At 54.5% G+C, this 23,784-nt stretch overlaps 12 protein-coding genes across 12 annotated transcripts; 7 read left to right on the forward strand and 5 right to left on the reverse strand.

Moving 5' to 3' along the window:
• Window positions 1–731: 731 nt before the first annotated feature.
• On the reverse strand, window positions 732–2,459 carry CCMA1212_001536 (uncharacterized protein; the record flags this gene model as incomplete). The annotated part of the gene is made up of 4 exons (XM_073698958.1): window positions 732–1,499; window positions 1,571–1,705; window positions 1,774–2,286; window positions 2,403–2,459. 4 exons carry the CDS (start codon window positions 2,457–2,459, stop codon window positions 732–734), a joined length of 1,473 nt encoding a protein of 490 aa, XP_073562079.1.
• A 672-nt stretch (window positions 2,460–3,131) lies between these two features.
• On the forward strand, window positions 3,132–3,815 carry CCMA1212_001537 (uncharacterized protein; the record flags this gene model as incomplete). The annotated part of the gene is made up of 1 exon (XM_073698959.1): window positions 3,132–3,815. One exon carries the CDS (start codon window positions 3,132–3,134, stop codon window positions 3,813–3,815), a length of 684 nt encoding a protein of 227 aa, XP_073562001.1.
• Window positions 3,816–4,600: 785 nt separating this feature from the next.
• On the forward strand, window positions 4,601–5,158 carry CCMA1212_001538 (uncharacterized protein; the record flags this gene model as incomplete). The annotated part of the gene is made up of 1 exon (XM_073698960.1): window positions 4,601–5,158. One exon carries the CDS (start codon window positions 4,601–4,603, stop codon window positions 5,156–5,158), a length of 558 nt encoding a protein of 185 aa, XP_073562005.1.
• Window positions 5,159–8,902: 3,744 nt separating this feature from the next.
• On the reverse strand, window positions 8,903–9,526 carry CCMA1212_001539 (uncharacterized protein; the record flags this gene model as incomplete). Its single annotated transcript, XM_073698961.1, has 1 exon — window positions 8,903–9,526. The coding sequence occupies one exon, from the start codon at window positions 9,524–9,526 to the stop codon at window positions 8,903–8,905; it is 624 nt and encodes a 207-aa protein (XP_073562004.1).
• Window positions 9,527–11,545: 2,019 nt separating this feature from the next.
• Window positions 11,546–11,827, reverse strand: CCMA1212_001540 (uncharacterized protein; the record flags this gene model as incomplete). The annotated part of the gene is made up of 1 exon (XM_073698962.1): window positions 11,546–11,827. One exon carries the CDS (start codon window positions 11,825–11,827, stop codon window positions 11,546–11,548), a length of 282 nt encoding a protein of 93 aa, XP_073562486.1.
• CCMA1212_001541 (uncharacterized protein) lies at window positions 11,685–12,210 on the forward strand (the record flags this gene model as incomplete). The annotated part of the gene is made up of 3 exons (XM_073698963.1): window positions 11,685–11,762; window positions 11,874–11,937; window positions 12,002–12,210. 3 exons carry the CDS (start codon window positions 11,685–11,687, stop codon window positions 12,208–12,210), a joined length of 351 nt encoding a protein of 116 aa, XP_073562487.1.
• A 982-nt stretch (window positions 12,211–13,192) lies between these two features.
• Window positions 13,193–13,947, forward strand: CCMA1212_001542 (60S ribosomal protein L34-B; the record flags this gene model as incomplete). Its single annotated transcript, XM_073698964.1, has 3 exons — window positions 13,193–13,230; window positions 13,356–13,479; window positions 13,759–13,947. The coding sequence occupies 3 exons, from the start codon at window positions 13,193–13,195 to the stop codon at window positions 13,945–13,947; spliced, it is 351 nt and encodes a 116-aa protein (XP_073562019.1).
• A 635-nt stretch (window positions 13,948–14,582) lies between these two features.
• Window positions 14,583–15,389, forward strand: CCMA1212_001543 (uncharacterized protein; the record flags this gene model as incomplete). The annotated part of the gene is made up of 2 exons (XM_073698965.1): window positions 14,583–15,039; window positions 15,178–15,389. 2 exons carry the CDS (start codon window positions 14,583–14,585, stop codon window positions 15,387–15,389), a joined length of 669 nt encoding a protein of 222 aa, XP_073562020.1.
• CCMA1212_001544 (uncharacterized protein) lies at window positions 14,670–15,355 on the reverse strand (the record flags this gene model as incomplete). The annotated part of the gene is made up of 2 exons (XM_073698966.1): window positions 14,670–15,150; window positions 15,207–15,355. 2 exons carry the CDS (start codon window positions 15,353–15,355, stop codon window positions 14,670–14,672), a joined length of 630 nt encoding a protein of 209 aa, XP_073562017.1.
• Window positions 15,390–16,723: 1,334 nt separating the features above from the next.
• CCMA1212_001545 (mRNA-capping enzyme) lies at window positions 16,724–18,595 on the forward strand (the record flags this gene model as incomplete). Its single annotated transcript, XM_073698967.1, has 1 exon — window positions 16,724–18,595. The coding sequence occupies one exon, from the start codon at window positions 16,724–16,726 to the stop codon at window positions 18,593–18,595; it is 1,872 nt and encodes a 623-aa protein (XP_073562018.1).
• Window positions 18,596–19,072: 477 nt separating this feature from the next.
• On the reverse strand, window positions 19,073–20,862 carry CCMA1212_001546 (Repressible alkaline phosphatase; the record flags this gene model as incomplete). Its single annotated transcript, XM_073698968.1, has 2 exons — window positions 19,073–20,772; window positions 20,856–20,862. 2 exons carry the CDS (start codon window positions 20,860–20,862, stop codon window positions 19,073–19,075), a joined length of 1,707 nt encoding a protein of 568 aa, XP_073562016.1.
• Window positions 20,863–22,592: 1,730 nt separating this feature from the next.
• Window positions 22,593–23,135, forward strand: CCMA1212_001547 (uncharacterized protein; the record flags this gene model as incomplete). Its single annotated transcript, XM_073698969.1, has 1 exon — window positions 22,593–23,135. One exon carries the CDS (start codon window positions 22,593–22,595, stop codon window positions 23,133–23,135), a length of 543 nt encoding a protein of 180 aa, XP_073562485.1.
• Window positions 23,136–23,784: the final 649 nt, after the last annotated feature.

Raw genomic sequence — 23,784 nt, forward strand, 5'->3', positions numbered from 1 at the left:
GCTGTTTCCGGATTAGAAGATTTTCACAAGATGAATTGAAGGTTGTTGGTATAGCTGCTGATAACGATGTGGAATGAATGATGATGATGCTGCTGATGTTGACGAGCGCAGAAACCCCGCAGGTGCTCCGCCTCTCTGCCGATACTCGTAAAAGTCGGTTACACGTCAGTGGCCTCCTTCTCATCCGTCGACGTGGCTGAATTGAAGCAAAAATAAGGTTGAGGGGTAGAAGATGTTTTCTCAGGCTGCGATTCAACTCGTCAGGGCAGAACTGTGGCTTTTGTGCTTGAGCCCGGCAGAGCCTTTTTTTTTTTTTCTACAATTATCGCCAACGACGTAGAGGGCAAAACTCAATGGCATTACCACAAAAGGAATTACATAACTTACTGAAGCACTAATCGTGCAATGTAAATGATTTGAGGGAGAATATGTAATGTGGTCGATGAGCTGCGATAGGTTCCATGAAGATTTGACGTCAATTTGCCTTGCCGTTTCGGGGAGTTAGTCTTCGTGCTTGTAAAGAACACCGCAACATTGGCTACAACTTCCCGAGTGGCTTTTTCGGCACCCTTAACGTGATGTTGTCGGGAGCGACAGACAAACTGTTTCAAAGAGCACATCAATTCGCTTCGCTGGCTTCGCTACTCTCCCAATAACATCACCTTAAAGGCACTCTATATAGTCTATCATGATCGTCAAACAGTTCGCACCCAAACGTACACTCCCGCAGCTCATGGCTCTGAAGAGTAAAACCAATTGCTCGTCTCACCACCACACAACACATCCCCCTTCTCATCAAGAACCACCGTCCCCCACCGCCTATCAGTATAATTCTCCAAAGGCGACGAGTGTAGCCCGTTCCTGATAAGATCCATCTCCCCCCTTAGCCAGTACGCCATGATATACCAGCTCCGTCCCGTCAGCGGCGAAAAGTCGTCCTGGTAAATCTCCAGCGCTTCAATTACTCTCCGCTGAATCGCCACGTCGTCCGAAGCTGCCCAGGCCGGGATAAGGCAGAGTGGTATGAAGCTGGCTCCCAGCGGCCTGTATTGCGAGGCGGCGTGAGCTAGTTTGATGGCTTCGTTTGCCATCATGTCTGACTCCTCGACCATACTACCGTCGTCGGCGCCAAAGGCACGCAGGTACCCGTTGAACATTAACGCGCAACCCAGCAGGAGACCGTAGGAGACTTGATACTGGATGCGGATTTTCGTCGTTGCGTCCGTTTGCGATTCAGATGCTAGAGCATCAGCCACTCCCAGACCACGTTTCAGAAGCGGTATCTCAAGGCGCATTCGTTCATATGCTATCACAATCTCGTCTTTGTGCTCGAAAGGCTCGCGGATCAAATCGGGGATATGGACAAGGCTCTTCAACTCCAGACTAATGTAGTTTCGGGCCGTGCTGGCGATGGATGCTGCCGGACCATATGCACGTGCCTTGAGTTTCGAAAACCAGGGACTCAGTCGTATCCTGGGGTTGAATATGGCCTCTAGTATCTGATGCGTTTGCGTAAGCGACTGGGCGAAAAACAAGGCTATCATCCGTCAAGCGGGAGTGTGGGACTTACTACAGGCACATAAAGGGTGTCACGTATATTCTCTTCGAACGGGTCCCGGCTTTGCCTCGATGCTGCTGCATCGAGGAGATGCGCAAGTCCTTCCCCGTGGCTCATACGCTGATCAGTATCTTTACCCGTCCAGCCCTTGGCAAGTCGAAAGCAGCCATGTCAGCCTACAGTTTCTATAATTTGGGATACTGGGCACATCTTACTTGACAGATCATCAGCACATATACGGCACACAGCGTCTCCGGCTTCTGCGCCAGCTGAGGGTCGTCTAAGCTGGTTCTGAGAGCCTGCAGCGCGTTTACATATTTGAACAGCGACCCCCGAGATAGAGATGCCTGCTCATGCCTGCGCATGTGCGGGTAGAAGCCCACCATGGCCTCTACCGCGGCATCCAGAGCCTTATTGGTTCCCAGACGCCGCGGGAGATCCTTGAACCACCCACCATAGCAGCTGAGGTCATAGCTTGGATCTGTGATGTCGAGCAGCGAGACAAAGGCCACGGATCGGGCGGTTTGCTCGTTCGACACAAGGCTGGTGATGGACGACGGGCTCCGGCTTCGGGCTTCAGGGGGGGACGTCCTGCCTCGGGTTCTCTTGGACAGTCTCTCGGCCTGTAGCTCTGTCTGATCCTTGAACTTGTATCGCAGCTGGCCACACCCCACGCACGGAATGTTGAGGCGCGAGCAGCGGGAGCAGGCGGGCGAGGCCATGTCGCACTGAAGTGTGCTTTAGCGGCACGAATAGCAGATGAAGGAAACGATAGAATGACAGCATTCCAATTGTATTTCCACCTGGTGACCCGGTAGATCTAGACGGAGCACCCGAAACGAACCTTTTTCTTCTGCTTCCTGCACGCATCGCATCCGCGATACGACGGCACGCCCGGCATAGTGACAGCTGATCAGCAGCGCTGCGTATTTCCTGAACAGGCAGTGAGGGGGTCCAGACGAAGACGATGCGACGCCCGCCAACAACGGAGTATCTCCGATGATTTGCTGTATTAAGCTTGAATCGACAGCTCTGGCAGGCTAAAGCAGGTTGGGTGGTTGGTTGATAGTGTGATCACTGATGGTGGTTGCTTGTCAATGTGTGCTGTGTGCCGTTTTTTTTTTCTTTTCGATGTGGCATGACATGCAGAAGAGATCTTGTTTGCAATGGCATATAAAGCACGAAGCAGCCCAGAAAGCAATCGAGACACCACGCAAGGCTTATTGCAAGGCTGAGTCCATCTCTTGACGGCGATTCGTGATGATGTCAAGAGGAGGCTTGTGGCAGCGGGGGATTTCCGCTCAGGGAGAACAAAGACAAGCCGAGAGCCACCGCCCCGCTAGATTAGCTTGAGGTAGACTTCTGATTGGCTTTCAGGAAGAGCGCCGATCTCAGCCAAATCGGGCGGGGCGCCGCCTTCAACTGATTGAGGCTAGGGCATGTGGCTCATGCAGGTACGTACCTCGTCACAGTCCTCCGCAATTGTTTTCGAGAATGCGTCAAGTTGAACGCTCCTCCTGGCGGATGGATGACAGCTCTTACAGTATTTAAGGTAGAAGCAAGGCCGTAGCTCATGTTCTACGCCATTTCCTACTCGAAATGGACTGTCTATACGAGTAATAGCCACCCCGGAGTGCTACGCATTGGCACCTCTGCAGCAGCAAGCCGGATGGGCTCATCCGATCTCGATGCATCTTGGAGCCTGCCTACAGAAGCAGTCTGCATTCTGATGATTGCTATCCAGTTTACAAGCACGGAAAGTCGCTATGCTATTCTACTACTCTCTTGGTCGACGCCAAGCCAGGCCTGGTCCTCGTACAAGATCGTGGGAGTTGTGACGCAGGGAACGGCAACCAGGATATGGCATGAAAGGACAATCAGAGCAAACAGACATCATCGAGCAGCGGCCGAAGGCCCTTCGCGCACATCCCCGAACATCCTGGAAGCACGCAAGACAGAGAAAACCACCACCGCCAAGGAAACGAATGCAACCCTGATGCAGACCAAGGCGGCAAGTCTCTCGCCATATCACCAGTCGGCCGACATTGGCGAGATGATCAAGGCATCAGTGGCGCCTGCACGGCGCAGCCCCCCCTCCCTGCATAACGTGTTACCATCTCGTCCCTCTCGTCAAAACGAATCGACCAGACTCCGTCTTGATGGAGCCACGTGCCTCGACCAACAGCAGCCGCAGCAGGTCCTGACCCGAGCCCCCCCAAAAGGCCGCGCTGCTTCTTCAGTGCTTCCCACGAGCTGAGCCACAATTGAACAAGAAGCGACAAGAGACAGGATTGTGGCCTATCTAATTTCCATCTGAGACATGGCATCACGCGGATAGAGGCCAAACAGGTTGGATTGGACCTCAGGTAGCGGCTGCCATGTCCAACACACCTGGCTTACGTGAGGTGACCACCAACGACCAACATCTTAGTCGTCCCGATCGGCAGCAAGGGGCATCGCGGCACGGCAGTCAACACATTGCCCTCCTAGACTGCATAGGAAAGCAGGGCAGCTTCATTGGGCATTGCATCATCGGGCGGCCTCGCAGGCTTTAGCCCCGAGGGCGGACAAACCAAGGCGGATGCGCATCCATGCAGTCATGGAGGCATTGAGGCCTTGGGCGACAAAAGAACGTTGAAGTCATGAAGAGGGCGGATGGAGCAGCCGAGCAACAAGGGAGTGGAATGGGCAGACGAGTCCCTCTGCGCCTCTGACTTGAGACGATCCGCATTAGACTGGCGACAGCAGCGTTTAAGAAGTGGCTTGGCCCCCCCCCCCCTTGCAGGCAGAGCAATCTTCCGCCGAGCTGCCTCTTGCTTCCACCGTACCAATTTCTTCCCTTTATATTGCTGTACTCCCTCTACCGGTATCACCAATATTCCTACGACTTTTACCCATCAGACATTGACGAGAGCACAGTATCCCGATTGTCAAGTTTGAGAGTGCCACCGCGCCTTCTAATAGTCCTCATTAATCGACCATCGCATTAGCCTCCACGAACCAATCCACGAGCTCTTTCCAGTCGAGCAACGCATCGCCATCATGGGCTGCGGTTCATCCACCCCCGAAGAGCCTCTGGTTCCCCAGCGAGTCCTCTGGCTCCGACACACCGCCCTCAACAAGTCGGAAATCCTCGTCCACCAAGACGGCCAGCCCCCGGACTCCATCCCGCTCTACTCTGCCCAGCTACACACCTACACCAAGCCCTCCCTTCGATTCTTCCAAGGCCCCATTGGGGGCGGCCCCCAAGTCGGCGAGGGCAACTTCCACCAGATGACGTCCAACACCGACCTCAGCCTGCGCGGGCAGTCGTTCAAGCTCAACATGAGCCAGCTCACCTACGACTTTACGCTCAAGGGGACGCCCATGGGCGAGCTCAAGTGGAAGAAGAACAAGTTTACTGGGGGGTCGCTGGAGCTGGTCGATGGGAATGACAGGACGCTGGCAAAGGTCAAGTCCAATGGCGTCAACCTGCTGGAGAAGAGGCTGGAGATTTACATTCAGTGCGATGACTTTTTCTCGGACCTCATTATCTTGTCGGCCATTGCTGCGAGACAGGTGACGGATATTACCACCGACCATACGGCAGTTGTTTACTAGTTGTGTGGTGTTCGGGAGGGGATGCTGTCGGCGAGTTTTCCTTCTGCCCTAGGGCTGTCTTGTACTTTGCTTGTTGGTCTGTGTAACGATGGGAGCCACGTCCTCTTCTTTAGTTTACATCTGGCGATAATGTTCTTTTGTAGCCTTCACATGCAGAGAGGGCGTTCTAATCTGAATCTCTTACGGTACTTGGTTCTTCCATTTCGAACGCTTGGATACGAGGAGCGTCTATGTAGCCATCAAATGTAATTCACTTACCTATTGAATACCAGCCACTTCATGATGGAACTTTTACTTATTCGAGATGCGAGCGAAATCCCGAGCTTGGACCATTTTCATGGCGGCCATCGTGGCCTGGAAAGTGTCCAGCTTATGTACTCTGAGATCGAGAATTGGCGGCCTCTTTGACTCAGATCCAGCTGTGCAAATATTAATAAGACGATGCGAGAGGGGGTCTTTTGCGATGTCACCTTGTTGCATTCAGGCTACAGTCTCGCGTTGCCGTGCGAATGATCGGTCGACTACATGCAGTGCAGCTGAAAAGGCTTCACCATGTCATATCGGAGCGAAAGATGCCGGACTGGACCTATCACTTGTTGTCGAGATGTATGGGAACCTAGACTAGGTATGTAGTGAATCGTAATTGTAGGGTCCAGATCAACGGGCCACGGACAAGACGGCAGCACGTCATAACCAAATCACAAACGGCCTGCAAAATGACACAAATGGTACGATCATTGCATAGAGTGCAAAGATCAGCCGTTCAAACTTTCTGGCAGGTCAGAGCGTGGGCCAATGACTTACCTACCTTGGTATTCAGGTGAAGATGATGTTGGGCGTCAATTCCCTTACTAATGGTGCATGGATGTGGCTGTTGTTGGTTCCGGGTTTTCGCCTCGAGCTGAATCCATCGAATGTCGGATAGAAGAGTTCGATGGAGCCGAGGAAGGATTTGATCCTTGGAGGGGGCCCGGGACGGAGCATTGCCGAGCTGAAGAGTCATGGCACAGTCAAGATACGGTAAGAAACCCAGATGATAAAAGCACCGAAATCGTTCGTCTAGTACAATAAGAAGGATTGGAAAGACGCAGCTTTTCTTCTCCTGGAGGGCTTATTGATGGTGACTGGACGACGCTCAGCTGGTACAAGTGGAACGCATGTGGCAAGGTGCTATGCTATCCATCGCACCGTTGACTACAGAAAAGAAATATGCGATGATAAAGTGGACTCTCTGAGATGAGAGTAGATCTCTTGGTATTAATAGAGTACTTTTGTCAATGGCGTCTCTAACCAGCCACTGTTACGCTGTCACCTCCATGCGAGTTAGCTTCTGACAACCAAGACTGCAGACAGGTGTCGGCAAGTACATGAATCCATCTCCGGCTTGAATACTCAATTCTGTCAGGATCATGTTATTTGCCATATCCCACTGGGGCGCCATTCTGCCATACAGCAACTATACGTGGTTGACCAGAAAATAGGTTGCCATCTCTTCATGATGTAGACGAAGAGCAGACAACATCATCCTCACTCAAAATCTGAGAACAAGGAAGCTGCCTGCAATGGCCGGGGGTCCAACTTTCAACTTTCATTGCAATTTTTCAGCCCCCCTCGAGGCTCTCTCACGCAGAACCCGATGTGTCCTATGTGTCAGGCAACTCGCTGCATACCTTAACATCCCAAGCAGGGCATTAGTTCACGAGCAACATCCCTTTCATAGCATTTCTGACCCTCCCCAATACCTCCGAATCAACTTCCAAATCAGAGTCTAGCGGCAATCAACCGCTTGCGCATCATGGGTTCCTCATACGCAGAGGCACAGAACAGGACGAGCATAGTAGACTCCCAGGCCGTGGTGAAACACTTTCACAGGATTCTGGACCCTCATCTTTCAGTGACATCCTCACTTAGATCGCTTTGATACCCGGCAATTTATCACCTTGAGGGGAGTTACAACTGCTCCGAGTCTGCACGCACAGCTCAGTCGCACGAGATACTCTACTGAAGATTACCGAGGCAAATCGCCACCGATCTACCGATGAGATCAAAACATCCAAATCGTCAAGGGAATGCTTCAAGGCTGTTGGGTCCTCTTCGCAAACTGCAAAGACGAACATACAGCACAAACTGGAAAGAGAAAATCCCCCGGAAAGAAAATTCCAATCCTCCAAAGGCCGGCCACAGCGCCGAGATCTGGACACCTCAAATACCTCTATAACGCCCCTCGCACCCTTTTCGCGCACTTTTCGCCAGCCTTTATTGGATCGATACGACACACTCGCAGCGAAAAGAAAAAAATTCCAAAGCAGGGAGGACGACTGCGTTTGGCCAATAAATCGTGCAAAGAAAACTTCTGCTTTAGGAAAGGTATTGGAACAAAGTGCGCGTGGAAAATCCATGCAGCAGTGACACTTCTTCGCATACCGAGATGGCTGAAACTCCATCCCCATGACATTCAGTTGCTTCTTTTTCGGCGCCCAGCCCTCGGAGGCGGAAATATCGAGTGGATGTTAGGGTAAGGTATCCCAAGGTATTCTGTGCTACGTATATTCTCTGCACCCATCCCCAAGCCCGACGCCAAGGGAAACGAAATGGGAAAGGATTGGGAATCCCGCTGCGTAACCCAAGGTGAGCTTGTATCACCGAGGATGCGCAGAGAATTTACCACTACTACAACTTCTTCCATCCTTTCTTTTTTCGACCCCAGATGTCGAAGACGTGATGAGAAACAGCCAATCGGTGTGGATTTCGAGACTAGCGGGATGATGAGCGGGCTGTGTATATGAGACAGCCACTCAGCCTCACGTATGGGATAGATGAAAGGGGGGGGCCGAAGAAAAAGAAGAGCTTGAGGAGAAGAGAAGGAGAACTTTCAGCCGCGGCATCTGCACAAGAGACATCCCAACGCGACTCATCGTAATGAAATTTATAGAGCAGAAATGGAGGAGGAATGGCCACCCATCAGCCACTCTCGCCGCCGAGGGTCGTAAGAAAAGAAAAAAAAGAAGAATTGCAAGGGTTCATATAGATCAAGTTATCTCCCTAGGGTCTGTTTTCGCGCGCAATGTCCCTAACGTGCGCATTCCTCCGAAAAGAACACAGCCATCCAGATGGAAACTGTTTCGCTGCCGCCCTCCTGCCCCAGCATTTCCCTTGCGCGCCCTGAGCGTAGCAACAATCTTAAAATGAAAACAACAAGAGAGAAGAAAAACAACATCCATCAAACGAACAAGGGTGAGGAGTGGAAGAACCAGGCATCAGTATATCGAGGAGATATACAGCAGTGGGGGGAGAAAAGAGAAAAAGAGAGCCGACCGGAACGCCTTCGTTCACCACCCTTGGTGTACCACCCGTAAACCCCCAAATTTCCATCAATAACCATCCTTGTGACTGTATCAGCCCGCATCCGGGGGCCATAAACTTTGGCCCCAATTGTCGCCGCCGTCGTGGGCTGGCTGAGCAAACAAAACCAAGCCCGGCCGTGAAGAGGCGTTGATAATACCCATAGTCGTGTGCGGCCATTTCCGCGATTTTAGTCCTTTTTTTTTTTGGTCTTTCTTCCTTACTTTTTTTTTCTTGGTGCGCAAGATAGAATCGAATAACAGTAAACCCTTGAAAATAATGAGAAACTAGGTCGTAGGGCGACGGTGAGGATGCGGCTGCCACGCATCACACGTCTCTTCCTTCGGAGGGGGGGAGCCATGTATATTGTTGACGCTGCCGCGGTCGCCCCTCGTTTCTTGCCTACATGACCGAAGAGGCCAGCAGGCGCGATTCGACATCGTCCATGCCCATGCCGTCCATGCGAGGACCCTCCATGCCCTGGAGCCGCTGTTCTATTGCCTGGAACCGAGGCTCGTACCCGCCGGCGCGCGCCTCGATGTTTTCCATGCGCTTCTCGATGTTATCGAGACGCTGCTCGATGCGCATCAGACCTTGGGCCATGTCGTGGCTCAGGCGGTCCAGCTTGTTGGTGAAGGAGCGGATCGATGTCGCCAAGGGAGCATTCTCCTGGCCGGGGGTGCCGGAGGGGACGCGCGGCTCGTGGTTGTGCCTGGGCTCTTGCAGGGCGAAGCGCCACTGATTGCCCAGCTGCACCTCGCAGACGGCCTTTGCACGGAACGGGCAGTCAATCTTGCGCGTCGACGGGTTGCGCTTCTTGGCGGTGCTGTTGTACTTGACGCCGCCGCGATCGCAGACGAGGTCGTAGCGGGTGGGCTTGCCGTCGCGGTAGTTGGAGGCGCGGAGCTTGACGATGCCGTAGCCCTGGTCCTTTGCGACGCGCTGGACCGACGCCATCAGGTCGTCAAACGTCCTGAAGATGCCCTCTGGCGGAGGCAGCAGCGCCGGCGGGGGGGTATTCGGCATCGCGATGAGTTGAGCCACGGTGGCGAACGCGAAAGGCGCGGACCTTTTGCACGAGGGGGAAAAAGGGCTGGGTTGGTGAAGATGAGGTCGGAGGGGCAGACGGGCGATGGGCGTCTTGTCCTCTGGCGGTGGCAATGGAAGCTGCGGACGGGATCGCGGGGGACGAGGAGCCGGTGATGATGGTCTCTGGCTTGATAGAGCACGAGATGCCTGTAAGTTGAAGTCGCGTTGGTGTGCGTGGGGCGCTGCTTTGCTCTACTAAGGTAAGGCAGAGAATGTTCTGTGGATGGATAGTGTAAAGGTACAGGAATTGCGAAAGAGAGGCCGGCCTGTGAGGATTTTTCCAATCCGCACTGTTGCCAGGTTTCAAGGTTTGGTGTTGATCCGGTCCGAGCGGTGCGGGCCACTCAGAGGCCGAGGAAGAAAGCTTGCCTGCACGAAGTACCCGATACCTTGACAGTAGCAGCACCTGCAGGCAGTGAAGGGGCAAAACTGACAGCAGCCAACGGGCACAGCAAACAAGGGCGGGCAGCCAGCGGTACCTGTCCAGGACGGCTGGGGCTTCGTCGGGTAAGACAGGTAGGTAGCTTCTACCTGGGTCGAGTGAGGGATGGACTCGGCTGCTGGAGCCAAGCTCTAGCGCTGCTGCTAAACCGAGATGCGGACACTTTCACGTTGGTCGTGCTGAGGGAGAATGTCACTGGCATGTCGCTGTGCTCGGAGCAGAAGCGCCCTTTTTTTCTTGTTCTTTTCCTTCCTTTTTTTCTAGGGCACTTCTTCCAGCCCCTTCGCTTTGCAGCATCCGAGCATTTCTTGTTTTGTCTCGGCAGGGTTTGGCTGTGGACATTACGTACTGTACTGTACAGGGACCCGTCAGCCGCTGTCTGATGTACTTGCACCGCCGATGCTGGGGCTAGACTTCATACGAGAGGGAGACAATCATTCCTTTTNTTTTTTTTTTTTCAGAAATAACACATCATAGGGGTTCTTTATAAACCATGTCTATACGTATTCAGACACGAGCTCGGTACTGGAATCGTTTCCTCGTCACGCCATACGTCCTGTCTCCGTGTAGCAGTACTTGTCGTCAATCGTCCTTTTACACCAATCTCTCGCTGCTTTTTTCTGGAGATGCGCGCATATCCAAAGTGGGTAAGGGAGCAACCTGCATTTTTAGCACTGCGGCCAACTCTATTTCAGACCTACAGGAGAGCAAAGGAGCCCCTGGATTGCGCGTCTCGTTCAGGAGAAAACAACTGGAGATTGGCACAATCGAACATCTCTCCCTGAACTCCCGGGCAGATGCTGTTTCTTACTACATTTTCTCCCGTCCCGAGGTCTCGACTGTTGTTTTCACGAACCGCAAGCCACTGTCTTAGCAGCATTCTAGCACAAGCTGATGCTCCAAATCCGCTGCACTGGCCAGTCCAACCCCGTTTCCGCTCCCAAGACAAACAAACAGGGGTCCGGCCGTATCTCCGAATCCTTGGCACTTCAAAGCTGCCGGAAGCAGCTCCAGCGCACGTGACGGGCAGCACATGCTACGGTCCCAGAGTTCCAAGATGCAGCCCGTCGGCCCTCACATGTCTGGCCCGTCTCGCGGCATGCAAGGAGACTCGTTGCCATCGCCAATGATGTGTGCATCCCGCGATTCCAGTGAGGTAATGTGTTGGGAAGCGTCAGGCTGCCGCGGGTGCAGCTGGCTGCTGTGCTCGTATCCAAGTACTCCGTATGAAGACTGAGAACCTCGTATGGCATCTGCACTGTCATCTGTCCCGGGACTTTGTATCGCACTGGCGCTGAGCAAACTCCGTACCCAATACCTTCGGCTGCAGTAAGGTTGTATGCCGGCGGCAGCTCCATAATGTACCAAGTACCTCGGCTGCGGTGCCCGATAAGCCGCACCAGGACACGGAACCTGCCTCTACGTTTTCGAAGTTCTAAGCCTCAAACCCTGTCCCTTCGGCGCCCCACCCTGCGCGATGGCCATCCATCCCCAACTTCTGGAATCGTTTCTTCTTACTCGCTCAGACCTGCTGCAACCTGCGCGTGGGGTGCGATTTTGTCGACATTTTGGACGCTTTTTGCCAGCTTCGAGACACGGCTTGACCCTCGTTCGCTCTCTTCAATTTCGGTTACGCGCTCCCTCCTGCAAGCGATGGACAGCAGCAACGCCGCGACGACGCCCGACGAGGCGGAGAAGCAGCAGGTGCTCGATGAGCTCAAGGCCATAGATGTGGCGATGCAGCGGCTCAAGCTGCTGCACATAAAGGCACGCCGATACTGAACCTCTTTGCGCATCGTGTCTGGCCAAGCGAGACTAACCGGGTGATGCCCCCAAATGCAGGAGCGCAAGCTAAAGGGCCTCATCCCTACGATGCTGGAACCTTTGGTGCAGAAACACCGATCGCGTAAGAAGACCTCCCTCGTCGTCGTCACATGGTGTCGCCTCGCCGTGGCTAACACCCGCTACAGCAGAGGCCATGTATGCCGCCTTCATGAAGTCGGTGACCGACGCACAGGCAAAGATTTCCGACTTCAGAGACCTCATGACGGACGAGACGAGCACCGAAGCCTTTGCGCGCGCTGCCAAGAGCAGGGAGGAGAGGCCTGATGGCATTGCGCCGTGGAGGTACGACAATTACCCGGAGTGGTTCAATGCTGATAAGCACTGGACGAAATAAACGCCAACTGGGTGCGATTCTGCATACGATCTTGTTCTTTTCTTTCTTCTCCACTTATGATGGGCAGTCTGGCGAAACGGTTCAATGGAGTAATGGCGCTGAGGCTACGGAATACTGCGTCCCTTTATTGGCGCTACATACCCGGATAATGTACCTTGGTGGGCAATTGGGAGTAATGGTTGATTTGGGATTCAGGATTTCAGGAGTTGGTTATTAATGACAGAGGTGCGCTTGGCTGCGGCCAGTGTTGCCGTGAGGCTTTGAAAGTGCCCTCTAAGATCGTGTGGTGATATGAGGTACGGCATGGCTTCTACCATGACTTGTACGGGAGGCCAAAGAAAGAACGGCCTACATCAGCATAAATTACTGCGGTTCCGAACTACTTACGCAAGGCAGCAGTCTGGGAAACCATGGCTATATACGCCTAGGTAGTTATAAAAGCGATATGGAGTAGCAATGGTTCCGGCGAAAAAAACCACGGGAAGTAGGGATCTTGTATCGACGAGGACATATGATATCAGTTCACACGAGCAGTTCCTTTCTCTCGTCGTCCACCAGAGGAAGGGAAGAGCAAATGCTCTATCCATTCTGTATAGTCAAATGCATGACAACTACCGTCGTGGCCATTGAAAAGGGCAAAAAGTGAGCAATAAATCTTGATGCTTCCAAACCTCTATTTGCAACCATCTGCTGCGCAGCTTCACGTCATGAAGCAGCTCAAATTCCAAGCTGTCACTTCATGACTAGCGCCAATCGTATTGAACCTGCTTACGGCAGCAATTGCAGAGGGTCATCACCAAAAGCGAAAGCCCGTCATCACGTGCAGCCAATGTGGGCCCAGCACCGCACGCCACTCGCCTTCTGATTCGCCGGCTTAGCGGGCACAATCTGTTGTTCCGCCCACACAAAATTTCCCCAAATCTCGAAATTCCTCTTCTTTTGGTGAGATACTCAGAACAACCACAGAGCATCACCAGCAACAATGGCGTCCCACCGAGTCACCTACCGCCGCCGTAACGGGTGAGTTATTCTTGCCGTCGACGTTGGAGATACGAATCTATATTCTCGTCGAACCGTCGATGTGCCCTTTTCCCGGCGTGGGCTGTCTTGCGATAATCGTACTGACGAGGCGCAATCTTCTACAGCTACAACACTCGCTCCAACCGGACCCGAGTCATCAAGACTCCCGGCGGCGACATCCGACTTCTTCACATCAAGAAGCGCGGCACTGCCCCCAAGTGCGGTGACTGCGGCGCCAAGCTCCCTGGTGTAAGTAGGGCCCTTGAACAAAGTTTTGCAATCCCGAGGATGGGCGGTCGAGGCAGGGAAGATGGATACGAACGAAGAAACGATGATGGAGTGGGAATGTCGGCTGGGATCAAGTCATCTTCGACCTGGATGGACGCTTCCGACTGAAAACTTTTCGAACGACACGAACCGCCGTCTACGCCTTCTCGACGACCTCTTCTCTCGCCTTCCTTATACGACGTGGAAAACATTTCAGGCAGCTGTACAGAATATCAGAAACTGACAAGCATGGACATCTAGGTCCCCGCTCTCCGCCCCCGCGAGTACTCCCAGATCTCCAAGCCCCAGAAGACCGTCCAGCGCGCCTACGGTGGTTCCCGATGCGGTGGCTGCGTCCGTGACCGGATTGTCCGCGCCTTCCTGATCGAGGAGCAGAAGATTGTCAAGAAGGTTATGAAGGAGCAGGAGGCGAGCCAGAAGAAGAAATAAACAAACATTTTTTCCACCACTAGACAAAAATTTCGACTGATGGACTTGGCTTTCTGTGCGGGATGGCAAGGAACTCTTGGGGGTTTGGTTCATTGCTTTGGTGTTCATTAGGGCAAAAACGGACTGCATGATACATTATGGCCGAGCCGACCCATGGCCGGTCTGCTGCTGTCTTTAGGACTGCTTCCTCTTGGTGATCTAATGGAACGAACATCAAGTTGGTACGCAATTGCCCCTGTTGCCGATGTGAAGTCCGTGTGCGAGTTGGCAGGCAGTGTTTGGCCCGAGGTGGTTAGTTGTGTACAGCCAAAATACCAAGTCCCCATCGGAAAGGCCAAATTGATCAAAGAATCATGAAACTTGAACCTCTGAAAGTGAATGATAACAGTAGTAGCCATCCAATCGTGGCGTAATTCGTATATTGTGCAATGAGGATATCATTTCATATGTAAACCAGATAGCTTGCTGTAAGCCACCATGACGTTTACACATGCAAGACATCAACAACCCGCCCCGCGACAGCAGAAAAAATCCAAACCTGGCACCACATTCTTCCCGGGCCAAGCTCGCCCAACGACAAATGCCCACCACGCCTTGAGCATACAACAACTCCGAGCCCTCCTGTCAGACTCAGGATGCGCAGTTCATTACGACTATCAACCGGTCTCCGCGCCGCCCGCGCAAGCGTGTGCAATTCCTCAACATGCCTCTGCCCACGAACATCAGCACCAGCCCTCACGCTGCAACGCAATCTCCTCTACAAACCCTTCCACACGACCCCCAGCAGCCTCTCGAAACGCCGCGGAGACGACATGCCACCCGATAACTCGCACCGCACGAGCTTCAGCGAGCTGGACGTGCTGGGCAGCGTGCCGGTGCCATCGACGTCGGTGGACGTGTGTATGCACGACGGTTTCGGGCTGAACAGCGGCATCACGATACGAGGGGACGGGGCGCTGCTGGTCAATGGGGAGGCATTTGCGTGGCGGCCGTGGGAGGCGAGCGGGAGGAAGAGGCTTGTGAATGACAAGGGGCAGTTTGAGCTGCCGGAGGAGGCGTTTGGGTTGTTTGACGTGCTGTGGCCACGACCTGGTATGTCCTTCTCGATGTGTCCATGGCAGGATTCTCTTTCCTTTGCCCTTCCACCTTGCTTTCTTTGAGAGGAGAATGTGGGGGTTCATGGTTTCATACTCAGGGCCGAGGCTGACGAGTTGTGTTTTACGTGTACAGATTTGTTGATCATTGGCGTGGGCAAGCACAACTTGCCGCTGAGTCCGCGGACGAGGGAGCACGTTTCACGGCTGGGGATGAGGGTCGAGATGCTGGACACGAGGAACGCGGCGGCGCAGTTCAATCTGCTGGCGACGGAGCGAGGAGTGTCGGAGGTGGCGGCGGCGTTGATACCCATTGGCTGGGAGGAAGGATCGGGCGTTGTTTCATGATGTTGTACGGGGGATTTGTGATGGTTGTACGATGGTGATAGGGTCGGGGGAGGTTGGCATAGACTTTGGGCACCTTTGGTTGGATGTCCTGTGCTGTACTGTTACTGGTGAAAGGGTGCTTTGTGGTGGCTTGGAGTATGAGTATATCCAGCTCAGGGCCAGTGTACAATATCTATGGGAGAAAGGAAGAGACTCAAGTTCTCGGATTCAATATAAGTACACATGCTGAAAGTAAATATAAGGTAGTACTGCTGTCCATTGGTCTATCCGCATAATGGCTTCTCTGTTTTGAAGCTGCTCTCAGGTGTGCCACAAATGAGCTAGACAAGCAAGTGGTGATATCCAATCAACGCCTCTTCAACAACCGCCATTAGGCCTTTTTCAATGTTTGTAATTACCTATTTCAACTCCCAAGTTAACAAGCAATCCTACAATTCATAGATGCCCTTAATAACCAATCTCACCGCAGACATTTTTGGTTGCCAATCCTACTAATACCTCAGCTCTAGGGTAAGCCCACGATACAACCTGGTGGCTTGTTGCAAATTGCACATTAGCAGGGCCTCGTTCGCGCAATGACAGGCTCTCTCCAGAGCCCGTGTCAATTGGTTGGCCATCAATGAATCGCGTTGACCTCATTAAATCCTTCATTTTCCCCTTCTTCAACCAATTGATGTTGTGTGGCAGTGGTTGGTTCTTCCCCTTTTGCAAGTTTCCTATGCAATGCAACGAGTCTGTTGCCAAGCAATTGCAGGGCGACGTAAATCTTTTGCTTGATGCGGCCTTGTTTACTTGTTTCTGACTCACCTGACGGATACCGGCCTGTGAGGGGACAAAGCCAACCGCTATTTTTTTTTTTTTTACTTATTTTTTTTTTTCTTTGCTGCTTCTCTTAATCTTATCTACACGTCATTTGCCTTCCTGCTGTTGATTCTCTCCCATTCCCTTTATCCTTACTTATTCCCGCCATTTCTCAATTGAGAGTCTCGGAATTGGGCCATCATCCAGTGTGCTGTTTGAGCGGGAGCGTGTGTTTCGTGCGATCCATTTCAAGAGCCATTGCTTGCCGTTATAGGCGGACCTTTGCTCCCGAATCTTCTAGGAAGATAGTCGACGGTTTCTGTCAATTGCTTCACCGGCTGCGTATCGCCATATAAAAGGCGGAGCGCCGTTGCTACATTGAATCTGATTTCAGACCCATTGGCCTTGGATTCTCATCACCAGACGCTACAGATTCATCAGGCATCAATTTCCCCAATCTGCTCGAGGATCGGATATCAGTATTGACGTCGCCACCGCACATTGAGGAACGGAGTCAACTGCTGGTTACGCCCATGGCAAAGGCATCGCCAGACTCTCCGCCGCCGGAGAAGTCGTCGCTCTCCACGGACCCTCACGATACAGATCCCGCGCTCCTCCAGCAGCACTCGCACTTCAAGTCTTACAGGACGAGCCGCTTCGAGTATCCCGAGATCCGCGTCTTCTTCCGCCAGCATGTCAAGGCCGACCAGCTGCCCAAGAAGCCGGCGCCGCTGCCCTTGCTGGTGTGCATCCCGGGCCTGGGGGGATCCGTCGCGCAGTTTTACCCGCTGCTGAGGAGCTTGATTGACCTGGCGCCGTGTCTGGCGATTGACTGGCCCGGAGGCGGGAGGTCCAAGTTTGCGCCCAAGCAGTGGGAGGCGTATACTTCTGAGGCGCTGATGGAGCTGCTGGAGGTGATCATCGAGGACTATCGCGACAAGGAGCATGACCAGGGCGTGGTGTTGATTGGGCATAGCATGGGAACCGCGCTGTCGGCTGGCTTGGCGGACAAGGAGCTTCCGCACAAGACGACTCTTGCAGAGCACGTTGTCGGCTTGGTGGCGATTTGTCCTGTATCTGGGCCGATGGAGGAAGCAAAAGCGAAGCTTATCAGGAAGTTGTTCTGGATTCCCGGCTGGATCTTTGCCTTATGGCGTGCGTGGGATAGCCGAGGAGGACTCAACAGCACCAGTGTAAAGCGGTTCGTCGGAGAGGACGCGCCCACCGAGCTGAGGCTCATGCAGTATCGATTTAACAAGCAGAGTCGCACCCCGGTCTGGAGGCGAATGGCGTACGGCGCCTTACCGACTGAGTATCGGGATGGGAAGCCGGTTGGTGGCATTCCAGGACTGGATTCGTGGGCGCGCTTGGATATCCCGGTCTATCTCATTGCCGGCGAAAAGGACAATGTGACGCCACCGAAGGAGGTGGACAAGATTGTAGCAGCCTTTCACTCGGCGGACAAGGCAGCAGCGGCGTCGAATGGAACAGAACAAACGCTGAACTCACCGGAGTCTGTCAACGGCTCAACACAGCTTGACGCCGATACGAACGGCAACGGCCTGAGGGCAGAATCATCCGAAGACGGCGACAGCGATGCAAACGGCCCCTCAACGCCAGTCGAGGACTCTCCAGACCTACCACCTCAGCCGCAGCACCCTCCGAGAGCCATCCGATCCATCGTCCTCACCGGATCGGCGAACCACACCCTCCTCTACTCCCCCCTCACCGTCCGCGCCCTCGCCGGCCTCGTGTCCGACTTCCTCGCCGAGCACATCACCCAGCGCCTCTCCCTCGCCTGGCAGCTGCAGCACCTCTCGCGCGAGGGCAAGTGGGACGTCAAGAACCTCATCAAGTGGCAGTCCGTCAAGCCCGTCTCGGAGCCCATCGGCCCCAGCGGCAAGCCCGTCTTCCGCGTCATCAAGACGCTCCGCGAGGCCGACGACGTGCACTGCCCGGCCGCCTTCGCCGACGCCTGGGGCCACGTCATCAAGGACGTCGTCGACATCTCCAAGGACCAGCCCGTGTACGACCCGCGCGGGCTCGAGCGCCGGGGCATCCACTACCACAAGTTCCCGACCGTGTCCAAGGTCCCGCCCGACGGCGAGACGGTCGACCAGTTCATCAAGCTCATCGACTCCATCCGCGAGGCCCAGCGGGAGAGGGCCGTGGCCGAGGGCTGGGAGAACCCCGAGCAGTGCGTCGTCGGCGTGCATTGCCACTATGGGTATAACCGGTCGGGCTACTTTGTCGTGTGCTACCTGGTGGAGAGGTGCGGCTTTGCGCTGCCGGACGCGATTGAGGCGTTTAAGAAGGCGAGGCCGAATGGGATTCGGCATTCGCACTTTTTGGATAAGTTGTATATGCGGTATAATCTCGAGCAGGGGGGTTCTCAAGGGGGTTGATTTCTCGGTTGTTGATTCTTCCAGTTATGCTCTGACATGTTTGTTTGAGATTTCTTGATTTGATATATGTTACAAGGAAGATTCGGCATTTGGGTTTGGATGGACTAGATGGAATGGCAATGGAACTGGGCATGGCCAAAGAAAGAGAAAAGGGTTAATGGGATTCACGGCGTCTAGCGAACGGCGAAATAGCAATGATATCCTTTGTGTATTGTGTATTTTTATAGCAGCTATCTGCATCGAACTTCTTTCTCATCGTCTTCATGATTGTGAAAAGAAAGTCATACACAAACGTTAAATCTCATTGCTAGGTATACGCTCAAACGATCTAAACATGTAATCTGGGACTCATCTGCCGCATAAAAGACGACAAGCGGACATTCCAACAAAATCCGACAAACCAACTCGCGCCATGCAAAAACCAGAGCAGCTATTCTAACTCTTACCAAACAGCTCTCTCTCTCTCTAACATCTTCTCTAAATCTCGTGCGCGTGGTATCCCTCTACAACACTTGCCTCCTCCAGAAGCAGGCGCACTGCGGCCTCACCAGGCTTCTCCGTCTTGTCCCTCAGCTCCTTGGTAATCTCCTCCACCTGGTCGCCCACATCGAGGTAGTGCCGCAAGAACTTGCCGACGTCCGTGTTCTCCACGTTGCCGCGAATGGTCTCTGTGCCGGGCCCGCCAGAGGAGTAAATGTTGACGTCGACGGCGGTGTGCCCGTGGGTGCTCCAGCCGACGTGCGCACGGAGGGAGATCATGGCGGAGAAGATCTCGAGCGAAGCCTCGGCGTTGTCCGCCAGGGCCTCGAGCTCCTCGTCGGAGGCGTTGGTGATGCCAAGGCCGGGCACGACGAGCTCCTTGTTGATCCACTTCTTGAGGTCGGACTTGGACTTTCTCTTGTCCTTGGGGTTCGAGTGACCGATGGCCGCGGCATACGAGCGGAGCTTTGAGGCGAGGTGCTCGGCGGACGAAGAGGCCTGGGCCAGGGCGCGTGGGTACCAGTTGTACACTGGCAGATGGCCGGGCTCCTGGATAGCAGTGGCGAGACCGCCGGTTTCGTGGTCGCTGGTGGCCACGAGCACTGTCTCCGTCTTGCTGCTGGCGATGAAGTCGAGGACGGCCTTGAACGTCTTGTCGTATTCGAGCACCTCGCGGACCTGGGCGGCGGGGTCGTTGAAGTGGCCGGCATGGTCGATGCGGCTGCCCTCGATCATCAGGAAGAAGCCCTTGTCCGAGTCCTTGGTCGCCTTTTCGAGCGCTCGCAGGGCCGTCGTGGCCATCTCGCTCAGGCTGGGGTACACGTCGTTCTGCTTCTGTCTATCGATCTCAAACGGCACGTCCCTCTCGGCGAAGAGGCCGAGGAAGGGAAGCTTGACCTTGTTGCCGCCGTCGAGAGCGTCAAAGCCATGGCGGTCGTCGGCGTAGCCCCAGCCGTGCTTCTCCTGGGCCAGTCGCGTAACGTCAACTTCATCCGCACGGCACCCGCCCTCGGTGGAGTTGGGGAGGAAGTGGCAGCGGCCTCCACCGAGCATGAGGTCGACAGAACGGCCCAAGACACCCTCGCCAATCTCTTGCAGAGCAATTGAGTCCTGCATCTCTCGCCTCAAGACGTGGCTGACAAAGGTCGCAGGCGTGGCATCTGTGATGTCGGTTGTAACAACCAATCCTGTGGTGTATCCAACCTTCTTGGCAGCCTCCATGACGGATCCGCATGGCTCAAAGTCCGGCAGGATGGAGATGGCGCCGTTGTAGCTCTTGAGGCCGCAGGAGAAGGCAGTGGCGCCGGCAGCGCTATCGGTGACCAGGGAGTTGCTGGAGCGGGTGCGGCTGGTGCCCCAGAAGTGCTGGTCCAGGACGAGCGTGTCGTTCTCGGGCAGGCCGTTGATGTACTGGCGGTAGTTGCGCGTCAGGGCGAGCGAGGCCGGCCCCATGCCGTCGGACACCATGAAGACGAGATTCCGCTTCGCGGCGACCTTGTCGTTACTGCCATGGTCGGTCTGCGCATCGTGCTGGATCCAGACGGCGGCGACGATGAAGGCGGCTGTCGCGAGGAGGCCCCAGGCAAAGAAGGCAATCTCGCGGATGCGTGAAGAGCGCAGGGCCGCCTTTTGCTGGGCGATCTCGGCGGACTCGCCGCGGTTGGATAGGAGAGGATGACGCTCGGACGGCTGGTTGGCTGGGAGTCAGTTGTTGTACAGAAGCAGCAAGCAGCCAATATTGCCATTATTGGTGTGATATCAGCAGAAGACTTAGTAGGACTCACCATTCTGACCAGTCTGATGGCTTCAGCACTGCTCGGTTTGCTCAGGAGAAGCGCCGGGTGATGCAATCTCCAGGTTGTGAGCCTTGGAGGTTGGCGGAGGACGCAGGAGAACCTTCCACGAGCCGTCCGAAGGGATGGAGTGCGTCACAGGCGACCGTTATAGCGGGTGGCTAGCGGCGAGAGCCCTGTAAGTTGCAGCTAAGCCCCTGCACGGGTGCGGGTGGGGCGCTGTGGCGCTGGCCCCAAGGCAGCTCGAGGTCGCGTGCCAGCATCGAGGCCAGTCCCGGCATCCAATCGATCCATGTCTTCTGCTCCAGCATTGGATCAACCCGTGACGTGGACGATGATCGATGACGGCGATCAGCGAAACGACACGCCCGGGAGCGACGAGAGACGAGACCATACAATACCAGACGAGATGCGATGGCCGACAGCCAACGGGGCCAGACGTGAGAATCTGTGCGATGGCAGGATGGCGGCATCTCGGTCAGTCCACGCAGCAAGCAGCGGGTCTCTCTGCAGTCCTGCCCTGTCATGTATGCACTTCCGGCGGTGATTCACTGACAGATCGAACTCCATATGGGACTGGACGGGTTCCATTGGCTGGCGACCATTATCTAAGTCGTGAACCCTTCCGACTGTCCGCCGGGCGCTGACCTCTTGTGTCTCTCCCAGCTGCTCCTCATTGGTGCGGCATTTGCAATCCGGGGCTGGTGGATATAGATGCGACGTCAAGCCGATGGTGGCCGGAGACAAATGCCGGCATCGACTCTGATTCCCTGTCGGAGGATTATCATCTCGGCATGCAAGGCACTGCACCGTACGAAGCACTGGCTGCGACCTTGGTGCAGTGCTACACTACCTAGCAACGCAGCATCTGGGCTCAGATCATGGGGATGGGGCACCTTGTTTCTTTCCTGGATTGCCTGGATCCTTGCTTGGCTGCCCTGGCATGACGACAACGGCTGGCAGATTCCTCGGTCGATTCACCGCTGTCCAGCCCATGGCAGACGCCCAACCGAGGATGCGATGAGGCTTGCTTCCATCTAGGACTTGCGACTGCCCTGGCCGGGCAGATGTGCATCGCTGGTTACATTGAGCCTGGCCGTGCAGTCCGAATTCCCCGCCGCCTTCGCCTCAGCGCAACCAGGTGGTGCAAACATGCTATCAAGGGCTTGTACACGATGCCATGGCGCCCTGTGCGGCGTCCTGCGGGAAGCAAAACGAACAAAAACAAGCCGCGTGTGACAGCCTGTGGGAAGGGAAGCGTGCTGTCGACGGCCAGACCTGGCCTGGGATAGGTTCCTTTACGAGCGAATGCCACGCCAGGGCTTTCAGTGATTCACTGCCAGCTGCGTCTGTAGCCACCACACGCTTTCACAAGCCGCTGATAACAATCCGTGGATATCAGCATGTTGTACCATCCTCTTTCTCTCTTTTCCCTTTCCACCTCACCAGATTGGATACCTTTGGTTCAAGCATGGCCGGGCAAGACACACATGACCAGCAAAGCCCGATGGCGAGCGGGTTGTTCTTTGTCCCTATACCAGCGGCAAGTCAGGACTGAAGGCACCTTTCAACAGCTTCGTGTTGCATCGGAGCCAATGTACAGCAAGTGCTGCAATCGCTCACTCGATGGACAGCACTGCATGATCACAGACTATAAAGACGAGAGATGTATGCCGTTCGAAAAAGGCAAAGAAAGGCGTCGCTTCGAACTCTTCATCTACACAATGTGCACTTACACCGACGCCTTATACCGCTGCGGATGCTGTGGGCCCCCAGTTTGCTACACGTCCTGCTCCCATATCATGTCCGAGCTGGATCGAATCAACCATCCAGAAGCTTGGGAGGGTGATGGCCTCACCCAGCTGCCTTTCGATATGGCGGACGAATGTGTGCCGAATTGGCACAACGCCATTCTAGTCCCGGAAGAGGCCGTTTGCGATCATTATCTGGGAGGCGGCTGTCTGCCTGAGCAAAGAGTGCCTGATTGGCTTGCATCTACTGTTGTCTGGCCGGACCAGACTCTCGAAGGGCTGGTGAACAACGTTGAATGGCTAGAGAACCATGTCGACTGGCAAGAGTATAACGTCGGATGGTCCGAGTTTGGCGTCGAATGGACGGGGGACAACGCTGAGTGGCAGGGGTACAATTTCGCATCGCCAGAATACAACTCTATATTGCCGGAAGACAACTCTTCATTGCCAGGATACGGTCCTGCATGGTCGGAGTATGGTCCTCCATGGCCAACGTACGATCCAACAAACGACTAGTAGAGGAACGAACAAGGCAAAGCGGAACAGCCAACGCGACAAGAGGAGGCGAAACCGACAAATGGGGAGAGTAGTCGGAGGAGATACCTGGCAAGTCAACCGCGGATTTGCAGGCATCTCGCCTCATGCTGAAAGATTCATCTCTTCGGCGATGCCTTGTGGAGCAGTCTTGCTGTGTTCGGCAGCTCATTGAGTTTCCAAGTCTATCAGGTGTTGATGCTGAATCCCACCATCATAATCCCTGAGATGGCAACCCCTTTGGACTAGCGAAAGGCAGCTCACCCGTTTCAGCTTCACATCAACAAGCTCAACGAGCCAATTCGGCAATTTATGCGCGGCCAGTTCACGCCCCAGGTCCAGCCCGATTTCCAATTTCGGCGACGTCATGCTTGGATTCGATTCGAGAGACAGTCGCTTTCCCACGATATGCCAAGCACTGACGTTGAGGTGATTCGAGCCTGCGGGTTACTGACCGGGCCAATTGCTGAGCAGAGTTCGAGACGGAGTCACTCGTCTGGCGCATATGCAAGCCATCGGAATTCGACCGCTGCCTTTCATGTCTCGACTATGCTTGTCTTTAAGGATACACTATCCCCTTTGTTCAACCGATTTCACGCAGCGAGCTGAGCCGGACCTGTCAAAGCCCCAG

This window comes from Trichoderma ghanense (assembly GCF_004382785.1).
Source record: "Trichoderma ghanense strain CCMA-1212 chromosome Unknown scaffold_1, whole genome shotgun sequence".
NCBI classification, from domain to species: domain Eukaryota; kingdom Fungi; phylum Ascomycota; class Sordariomycetes; order Hypocreales; family Hypocreaceae; genus Trichoderma; species Trichoderma ghanense.